The 10,406-nt window shown below is 38.9% G+C and overlaps 1 protein-coding gene across 4 annotated transcripts in view; it reads left to right on the forward strand.

The window, feature by feature from the left end:
* SLC10A7 (solute carrier family 10 member 7) overlaps window positions 1-10,406 on the forward strand; it is a 250,575-nt gene that overhangs the window by 14,560 nt on the left and 225,609 nt on the right. For all 4 annotated transcript variants that reach the window (XM_081811798.1, XM_081811800.1, XM_081811799.1 and 1 more), the window contains exon 4: window positions 3,514-3,589. In XM_081811798.1, coding sequence (XP_081667924.1) covers window positions 3,514-3,589 — 76 coding nt within the window. The remainder of the gene's footprint in view (window positions 1-3,513; window positions 3,590-10,406) is intronic.

The following is a 10,406-nucleotide window of genomic DNA, read 5'->3' on the forward strand; positions in this document are numbered from 1 at the left end:
CTGCCTATAAATAATGAGGATAGTCATACTTTTATTGTCTGCTTTGGTAACGGTGTGCAGGATCTCAATTGAGATCACTTACTCATCTATTCAGGTCACTTGTTTTCTTCCTACTGTGTGCCAGGAGTTATTATAGGTGTTAGAGAAACAATAGTGAACAAAAATGGCAAAGTGCCAGTTAGTTTTACAGGTTGAGAAGACCTGGGTGTGATTGGCAATAAACCAAGTAAGCGGATGACTAAGATGGAGATAAGTGATGGGAAGTAAAACTGTGATATGGTTGAAAGTGGTTGGGTGGGCAGACCAGTGATTAATTTAGATGGCAGAGTTCTAGGGATAGAATGGTCTAGGCAGAAGGAAAGAATGTGCAAAGGCTGTAAGGCAGGAATAAGCCTGGTATGTGCTAGGGTCAGGAAAGTGATGATGATGGCCAGAGCCTGGTGATACAGAGGAAGAATAATATGACTTGGAGCTGGAAGGGTAGGCAGGGACCAGGTCACACAGAGCCTTGTAGGTCCATGATAAAAGCATTCAGATTTTACTCTGCATGCGACAGAAAGCTACTGGAGGGATTTAAATGACGGAATGTCGTGGTCGGATTTGTATTTTCAAATTATTGTCCGTGCTGCTGCATGGAGAATAGATAGTAGAGGGGCTGAGAGAAGCCTAGGAGAGCAGCTTGGAGGCTCCTGTGGTAAGGTCACCGTGCAGTAGAGAGAAATGGGCGCTGGAGGATTTACTGAGCTCTCGGAACCTAGAGGGGGATAGGATGTGGAGAGAGGAGGACAGGGAGGAATCAAGGATGACTTCTGGGTTTTGGGTCTGAGCCACTGGGTAACTGGTGGCATCATTTTCTTAGCTGAGGAGAAACAGAGTGGGACAAGAAGGGGAAATTAAAACTGCTGGTTTGGCCAGATTGAGTTGGAGAGAACGAGCATAAAATTTTCACCGAAAAGCATAAAATACGGCAGAACTATGATGACATCATTTTTGAGCAGCAATGTATGATGCATAGTAAGAACAAATAGTTACTGTTTCCCATGTAAAGGGCACTCAAGGAATAGGAAGATATTAACTCATTTTTCTTGTATTCAGGGAACATCCAGGGTAGTTGGATATGTGGGAGATATAAAATAGTAACCAACCACAGTGGGGCAGCATATGAGTTGTTAGGTAAGTAGTGTAATGAGTTAAAGGGTAAGAGGTTCAGCAAAGGTTGTGTATTTCTAAAGTAGAGAATTCAAAAATAAGGCGTTAGTGGGAGGCAAAGATAAAAAATCTCCTCACAGCCATGTGGCAGAAGGCCTGAACTACTGGGCTGAGGCGTTTGGGTTTGCATCTGTAGATGATGGGGAGTTCTTAAATGTACTAAACAAGAGAACAATATGCTAAAAAGTGGTCATTAAGAAAGATTAATCTGATAGCATTGTACTGGGTGTGTTATTAGTAGAGTAGGGCTTACAATCTCAGGAAGCTAAGATACAATTCTCACCTCAGGATATGAAGCTTAAAGGAATATGCACTTGGCCTAACTAACTTAGGGAAAGCCCTTACTAGCCCACTTTTTCTCTGTTCCCCTCCCCCTGTTTGAGAGTACACAGTATGTTAATGTGAGGGAGTTGCAGACTCCTACCTCAGGAGCATGTTTAAGTCATTGAAATAAATAAATATTTTGAGCACATCCTTCTTACCTTGCTGTGTAAAGGGAAAGAATGGAGGTAGAGAGACCATTCATTTATAGAAGTCCAAACTTGGGCAAAAAGCATCTGAAGAGGGATGCTGGCAACAGTCATGGGAAGAATGGGAAGTTGGTTGTGGTAATAAATTGATTTATGAGGAGCAAATGGAGCCACGTGTAACTCCAAAGTTTCAAACTGGACATTAGGAAAAAACCCACCAAAAGTATCCCATTGACAGAAATAAGTCAATTCAGAGGTGAAGCTGATTTTTTAGAAAATATTAGACATGGGGGCGCCTGGGTGGCTCAGATGGTTAAGCATCTGCCTTCAGCTCAGGTCATGATCCCAGGGTCCTGGGATCGAGTCCCGCATCGGCCTTCCTGCTAGATGGGGTGCCTGCTTCTCCCTCTGCCTCTGCCTCTCTCTCTCTGACTCTCATGAATAAATAAATAAAACATTAAAAAAAAAAGAAAATATTAGACATGTTTAATTTGAGGTGGCTGTCACAGGCAGCTACAAATTTGGGAATGGTGGTTGGGGCTAGAAATGTAATGGCAACAGTACTCATTTTGCTGTTACTTATTTACATTTGTGTATTGAATATTCTTGGAGGTAGGAATATATAAATATATATATAAATAAATATAAATATATATATATACATCCTTGTGTAGTATCCTAACTATAGAACACATGTGTGATATGTATTCAATAAATAGTGAAGGATTTTTTTTTTTTTTTTAAGACAGGGAGAGCTCTGGTTTTTTGTACATAGAAGGGAAGGGGCCAGAAAAGAGGGAAAGATTGAAAATACCTGGGAGGACCTGTCCCTAGTGTTGGGGGTAGGAAAGATAGAATGCAGAGAGGCTAGAATAGTAGGCCTAGATAAGTCTTTGACCCTAGATGCCAGAATAAGAGTTTAATCCTTGGTAGGTGGCTTTGTGAATTTGGACAAGTTATTTAACTTCTCTTTTAACTTCAGTTTTCAGTAAAATGAGAAAAATAATAGAATTTACCTTAAATATTTGTGAGGAAGAAGTGAGTAAAGTATCTAGAAGAGTATCTGTTATAAATGGTAAATGCTTAGTAAGTATCAGTGATGATAATAGTGATGATCATGAGAAAGGCTCAGAGATTGGGAATTGATAATAGGACAGACAATTTAAGCATCACTTGGGAAAATAGACCTTAAAAGAAGACTTGAATTGAACTGGAAATTCTTTTAAAAGTGTTTTCTCATTTTCAGTCAAAATGAATTAAAGCTTTTCTTTTTCTTTTTTCTGATTTCAGAGATAATGTAAATTCATTGCATAAAGCTTAAATGATACATTCTTACAAAATTAAACGATACATTCTTACAAAAGCGAGAAGAGGTCATCTGTAATCCTGCACTTAAAATTTGTTAAAGTCAGGCACTCTGTGGCCTCTGTTCCCTATATGAACTTTTCTACTTTTAGTCAGGCCAGCAACTCGCTATGTCTAGAATGTATATTCGATCTAGGTAGAAAGTATATCCATGCTTTGGGTGATAAGTAATGTTTTATATCTTTAGTATTTAGATTTTACTACTCATAGTTTCATTTGCTTGTTATGCAATGTGTTTTCTATCCTAAACTAAAAGAATAGACTTCTTGTCATGATCTGGGGAGTATACACATAATTTAAGAAAAACTAAATTTACTACGGTTTGAATCCAAGAAGTATATGATCATGTCATGCTTGTTCTTTAATGATGTTACAGCAACAGGAACATTTTTTTTTATGAGCTGAAAGTTTGAGAATTGCTATTTATAATTGAAAAAACCTTATAATTGCATTTTCTTTTATTTTTCAGTTTGCAGACAGTAGGTTGCATGCCTCCCCCTGTGTCTTCGGCAGTGATTTTAACCAAGGCAGTTGGTGGAAATGAGGTGAGTCATAGGGCTAACTTTATTTAAACATAAGTAGATGCTTTACTTTTATTTTATTTGTTTTTATTTTGTTTTATTTTTTATTTTATTTATTTATTTATTTTATTTTTAAAATTTAATTTTATGATGAAGAAGTCATGTCACAGAAAACGCATAACTATAGCAGCTTATGAAAGAAGTGTAGGTATATTCATTAATTCGGATGATGCTAAAATTAATGCTGATGAGTGGAAGTTAGGATTTCAAAGAGGAGGGGCAAGGGAGGTAAATGAAAAAGAGATGGTGGTTTTTCTATCTCAGTGGGAAATTGGGAGACAGAAGACAAGCAATCCAAGGATTCCTTCCCAGACTGATGAGCTGAGGATACCCCTATGGCCATTCCTTGGTTCTTAAAAAATTTCTAGCAAACTAAATTTGTGGAGAAAGGGTCAATATACACTTAATGACAAGTAAAGATTATATAAAAAGGAGAAATGAGGCAAGGTTTCTTTCTTTTTTTTTAAGATTTATTTATTTATTTTAGGGAGAGAGAGTGGAGGGGGGGTGGGAGGGGCAGGCAGTCGGAGAGAGAATCTCAAGCAGACTCTGTGCTGAGCCGGGAGTCCAACATGGGGCTTGATCTCATGACCCTGAAATCATGACCTGAACAAAACCAAGAGTGGGTGGCTGAACAGACTGCACTACCCAGGCGCCCTGAAGCAAGGTTTCTGAGATGAGTTCAAAGAGATTATTCAGCAGCTAGAGGACTGTGGCAGAGTGCTTGTATATTGGGACAACAGTTGTCCATTTCAGGGCTACTTAGAGGTGGTTCCTCTTGGCTGAAAGGCATGACAACTTCATACCGAGGGACTTTGCTTCATGATAGCTTATTCCCCCTTTTCGATTTACAGTGTCTCATTCAGAAAAGAATACTATTCAAGAAGGGAAGATATAAGGGGTTCCTACTTCAAAAAAAAAAAAGGATTCATTCTTAGGATTTTGCTTTCTTAGCATTTGTTTTTATTTTCATCCACTTTATTTATTCTGAAAATATTTATTAAGTACCTGTTATATTCTTTTTAGAAATAGGTTTATCGAATTATTGTGGACATACAATAAGCTGCATACATTGAAACAATTTAATGTTTTGACGTATGTATACCTGTGATACCATGACCGCAATCAAGATAATGAACATATCCATTATCCTCAAGACTCTCTTGTGTTCCTTGGTAATCCCTCTCTCCTGCCTTTCTGGTTGTCTCTCTTCCCCAGGCAACCACTGATCTGTTTTCTGTCACTGTAGATTAGTTTGTATTTTTGGAATTATTGGTATGTTTTTGGTATTACTGGAATTATATAGTATATGTGGGTGTGTGTATGTGTGTGTGTGTGTGTGTGTGTACACACATATAATACATTTTTTTTCTTTTCTGTCTTCTTTTTTCACCATAATTATTTTGAGATTCATCTGTGTTGTATGTATCAGTAATTCAGCCCTTTTTTATTGCTGGGTATTCTTATTTTTTATGGGTGTACCATAATTTGTTTATCTTTTCACCTGTTGATGGACATTTGGGCATTTTCACTTTGGGGCTATGAACATTTGTGTATGAAACTTTTCAGTGAATGTGTACTTTCATTTCTCCTGGGACTACTTAGGAGTGGAATGTTTGGATCATCTGGAGGTATATGGTTTAGCATCTTCAACCAAGGGAAGAATCACCAATAAATAGTTCTAAATCATTTCTGAATATCTTCTGAAGTGGACCATTTCTATCAATAAACAAGCACTCTTCTTTGACCACAGGTATATATTTAACTTTTTAAGAAATTGCCAAGCCATTTTCCCAAGTGGTTGTACCATTTTATGTTTCAGACAGCAGTGTCTGGAGTTCCAGTGCTCCATAGCTCATCAACACTTGGTATTGCCAGTCTTTTTAACTTAGCCATTCTAATATGTATCTAGAGGTATCTCATTGTGGTTTTACTCTAATTTATAGCTCCCAGCTACTAATAATGGTAAGCATTATTATCTTTTCATGTGTTTACTTGCTATACATGTCTGCTTTGGTAAAATATCAAATCTTTTGGCTTCTTCTTCTTTTTTTTTTTAACTAGGTGGTTTGTTTTCTTATTGATCAGCTTTTTGAGTTTTATATATTCTGGATACAAGTCCTTCATTACAAAGCATAGATATATGCTTTGTACATATTTTTTACAGTCTGTAGCTTGTCTTCATTTTCTTACTGGTGTCTTTTGAAGAGTAGGATGGTAATGAAGGCAGTAAATGTGGTTGGATTCTGGATGTATTTTGAAGGCAGAGGATATGCTGATGAATTGAATGTGGGATATGAGAGAAAGAGAGGGGTCATGAATGACTCCAAGACTTTGACTGAGTAGGTGAAGAGGGGATTGCAGAGGGTTTTTTTTTTTTTTATCATGAATGGACATTGTACTTTGTAAAATGCTTTTTCTGCATCTTTCTTATAAAATGCTTTTTCTGTGAATATTGAACCACCCTTTTGTCACGGGAATAAATCCCACTTGATCATGGTGTATGATTTTTTAAAAATATATTGTTGGATTCAGTTTGCTAATATTTTATTGAGGATTTTTGCATCTATATTCATAAGAGATATTGGCCTGTAGTTCTCTTTTTTTGTAATGTCTTTATGTGATTTGGGTATCAGGGTAATGCTGGCTTCATAGAATGAATTTGGATGTTTTCCTTCCTCTTGTATTTTTTGGAATAGTTTGAGAAGAATGGGTACTTAACTCTTCTTTAAATGTTTGGTAGAATTTGCCTGTGAAGCTGTCTGGTCCTAGATTTTGTTTTTTGAGAGTTTTCTGATTACTGATTCAGTTTCATTGCTGGTAATTGGTCTGGTCAAATTTTCTATTTCTTCCTGCTTCACTTTTGGTAGTTTATATGTTTCTAAGAATTTATCCATTTCTTTTAAGTTGTCCAACTTGTTGACATATAGGTTTTCTTAATATATTCTGTTACCAATGTTTGTATTTCTGTGGTGTTGGTTGTTATTTCTCTTCTTTCATTAGTAATTTCGTTTGGGTCCTCTCTCTTCTTTTTTTTTTTTAATGAGTCTTGCTAGAGGTTTATCAATTTAGTTGTTCTTTTCAAAGAACCAGTTTTTGGTTTCATTGATCTGTTCTATTGTTTTGTTCTATTATTTTTTTAATCAAAGGGTATTTAAAGCAAAAATTGGATGAGATTACTTGCAGAGAGAGCATAGTTAGAAAAGAGATGAAGTTCAAGGACTGAGCTCTGGGACCCTTCAACATTAAGAGGTCAGAATGAGGAGTAACCAGCAAAGGAAACAGAGAAGATTAAACAGAAGGAAAAACAAGAGAGTGTGGTATCCTGGAACCAGGTGAAGAAAGGGTTGGAAGGAGGAAGGTCTGATCAGCCGTGTCAAATTCTGATAATATAACTTGTGTAAGATGAATTCTGAGAATTGACCATCGAATTAAGCTATGTGGAGGTTATTGGTAACTTCGACCAGAGTGGTTTTGTGGAGTGCAAGGGCAAAAGCTTGTTTGGAATGGGCTCAAGGAAGAATAAGAGGAGAATGGTTAGAGACAGAACGTATACACAACTGTTTTGAGGTCCTTTGTTACAAAAGGGAAGAGAGAAATGGGGCTGTATTTAAAAAGGGATATGAGGTCAAGATTTTTTAAATTGCAGAAATGACAGTATTTGTTTAAGATTGATTTATTTATTTTAGAGAGAGAGAGAGAGAGCATGAGCAGGAGGGGCAGAGGGAGAGGGAGAGAGAATCTCAAACAGACGCCCCACTTAGTGCTGAATGGATCTCAATCTCATGACCCTGAGATCACAACCTGAGTTGAAACCAAGAGTAGGATGCTTAACTGAGGTGCCCCAGGTGCGCCACCCAGGTGCCCCAGAAATGATAGTATGTTTCTATCATGATGGGGATATATAGTTGAGAGGAAGTTGTTTATTTAAGAGAGTGCTGAAGTAATTTATTTGGTCAAGTGGAAGAGAAGGGTTTTGGGTTGCATGAGCTTCAGTAGGAGCTTGGATCGTTTATTGATGATAAAGAGAGAAGACAGAGTGTGTGGATAGAGATCCATGAAGATGGGTAGAAAGAGTGCACTTGGGAGTTTCTGATGACTTTTTGTTTCTTAGCTCTCTTCTCATTTTCTTTGTTGTCTTCTGATTTTTACTTTTTTCTCAGCAGCTGAGAAGGATGATGGAGTAGGTGATATTAACATTTGAGATGAGAGGATAAAATGTGCAATTGCCATCTAGGAGAGTGAATTAACTGGAGTATGGGAGCATTGCTGGAAGCACTAAGGATCCAGTTGAGACCTGTGGTCGTGCATTGCAAATGAAGCCAGGCATCATGGTTGTGTGTTTTCTCCTTAGTTTCTTGGTGTAGGAATGGAATTGGCAGAGAGTTGGATTTAACCTGTGTTTCATTATGCTGGGTGGTTCTTTTTAGTTGTCACATAATTAGTGAGCTAGAGGAGTTACAGGAGTCTTAGACTAGTCCTTGCCATGATTATCTTTCTACTCCTTTGAAAGAATTTGAGGAAAGGGTCTCTTTTGGTATATCTGAGACCAGTGGTAATTGACTGAAAGGTGTCATTTACCTCTTTCTCTCTGATGTGATTCCCTTAAGAGCTTTTTTTTAAAAGATTTCATTTATTTGACAGAGAGAGACACAGCAAGAGAGGGAACACAAGCAGGGGGAGTGGAAGAGGGAGAAGCAGGCTTCCCATGGAGCAGGGAGCCCGATGCGGGGCTCTCTGTCTCAGGACCTGAGCCCAAGGCAGACGCTTAATGGCTGAGCCACCCAGGCGCCCCTCCCTTAAGAGCTTTAAAACTAAAAAGCCTTTTTGTTCTCAGATGACTTTTGGCAGAAGTTCAAAGTTCACTCAATTTCTTGACATTAACATTGCATTAGAAATTATATTTACATGTTTATTCCCCACTAGATATTTAAATAATTCACATTAATGTTATATGTTAATAATGTTGAATTTACAAATATTTCATTTGTTTTCTGATATTGGTCTAGTTTGTTCAATGATTATATTGTGCAGCTTTATCATTATCAAGCATTTTTGTAGATTTCGGGAGTTAGTTACAATTTTTCAAAGATACTGAAAATTGAGCATGCAAAGTCCAGTTGGGTCATATCTTCTGTTATGAAATGAATAGACTTTTTAAATATTTACATTGGATTGTGGAAGAAAGTGATCTGCAAGTAAGATATTAGATAATTTTAAGTTGAATGTTTTTTAAAGTAATGTTACAAGGTAACTGAACATAAGCTTTTGCTGAAGTAAATGTAAAGGGAGATTAATCTTTTGTATAATGTATTGGAAATAATCTAATCGAAGGCTGCACTGTAAATTGGTGCATGTAAATGAAAAGGTCCAAAAGCAGAGTCCACTGTCAGGTACCACAAGGAAAAGGTTTTGATTCTACTTCTCTGCGATTCTCTGCTCTGCCTTGCATGCAGCAGACTTACACCCTCATGGATTTCAACATGCTAGGAAAACTGCTGGGCACACATGTCACACTGTCCTTTCAAACTGACTGTTCCCTGCACTGGTTGTGACATGTAAGAAAACTTTCTTCCTTCTAGATTTTGTGTCATTAAACTTGTTTCCATTTAGCTTATGCTCTCAAATAATTTGCATACACATCTTTAGTATAAATATACATGTTTAGAACATGCTCTCATGTATTAAAGGAAATGTGAGAGGAGGGGGGGAAGATGGCGGAGGAGTAGGGGGACCCTATTTCAACTGGTCCCCAGAATTGAGCTGGATATCTACCAGACCACTCTGAGCACCCATGAAACCAGCCTGAGATATAAGAAGATCTGGATCACTACAAACAGAATATCGCAGGCGGTTGGTTTTGAGGCACGAAGCGGGGAGCCATGATTCCCCGGGCAGATATCGGAGGATAAATGGCAGCGGGAGGGTGCCTGGTCGTGGGGATCCTACACTGCCGGTGAGCGACAGCCTCGCGCGCTGCAGACGGGGCACAGACTCGCAGACCAGTAGCAGCGGGGAAAGGACTCTAGGGCAGCCCCTGGGGTGGAAACCCGGAGCGGTGGGGTCGCGCGGGCAAACTGGGAGTGGCTGCCGGTTTTAGAAGCACAAAGGGCAGAGACGTGCCCCGACCCGGAGGCAGGACTGGGAGCGCTGCGGAGGGGCGCACAACCCAGGACGCTGCAGTTTATAGCAGCACAGACAGAAACGGAGACAGTGTGGCCTGGAGAGCTCACTGAAGAACAGACTGCAATCTCTCTGCTCTGAGGCAGAGGGTTGGAAACGGTCTTTTCTGCTCTGACTCGCGGAAGAGACGCGGAAAGCCACCAGAGAACAAAAGCCCCAAAAACTGATTCCCACTGAGCCCGTCCCCTGCCACAGGGGCACAGGGCAACTCCGCCTGAACAGGGTTGCCTGAGTAATAGTGTGGCAGGCCCCTCCTGCAGAAGACAGGCTGGGAAAACAAGATGCCAGCAACCCTAAGGTCCCAAGAAAACAGGTGCATCTTGCTTGGGTTCTGGTCAATAATTTGGACACTATACATTCCCTCAAACACCCATCAACAGAATGACTAGGAGAAGGAGCCCCCAAAATAGAAAAGACTCAGAGATTATGACTTATGCTGCAGATTTACAAATGGATGCAGATATAACTAAGATGTCGGAGATGGAATTCAGGCTAGCAATTGTGAAGACAATGGCTAGAATGGAGAAATCAATTAATGGCAACATAGAGTCTCTAAGGGCAGAAATAAAAGGTGAATTGGCAGAACTTAAAAATACTA

The sequence above is a fragment of the Leptonychotes weddellii genome, chromosome 2 (assembly GCF_054177405.1).
Source record: "Leptonychotes weddellii isolate Sample4059 chromosome 2, ASM5417740v2, whole genome shotgun sequence".
Classification (NCBI taxonomy): domain Eukaryota; kingdom Metazoa; phylum Chordata; class Mammalia; order Carnivora; family Phocidae; genus Leptonychotes; species Leptonychotes weddellii.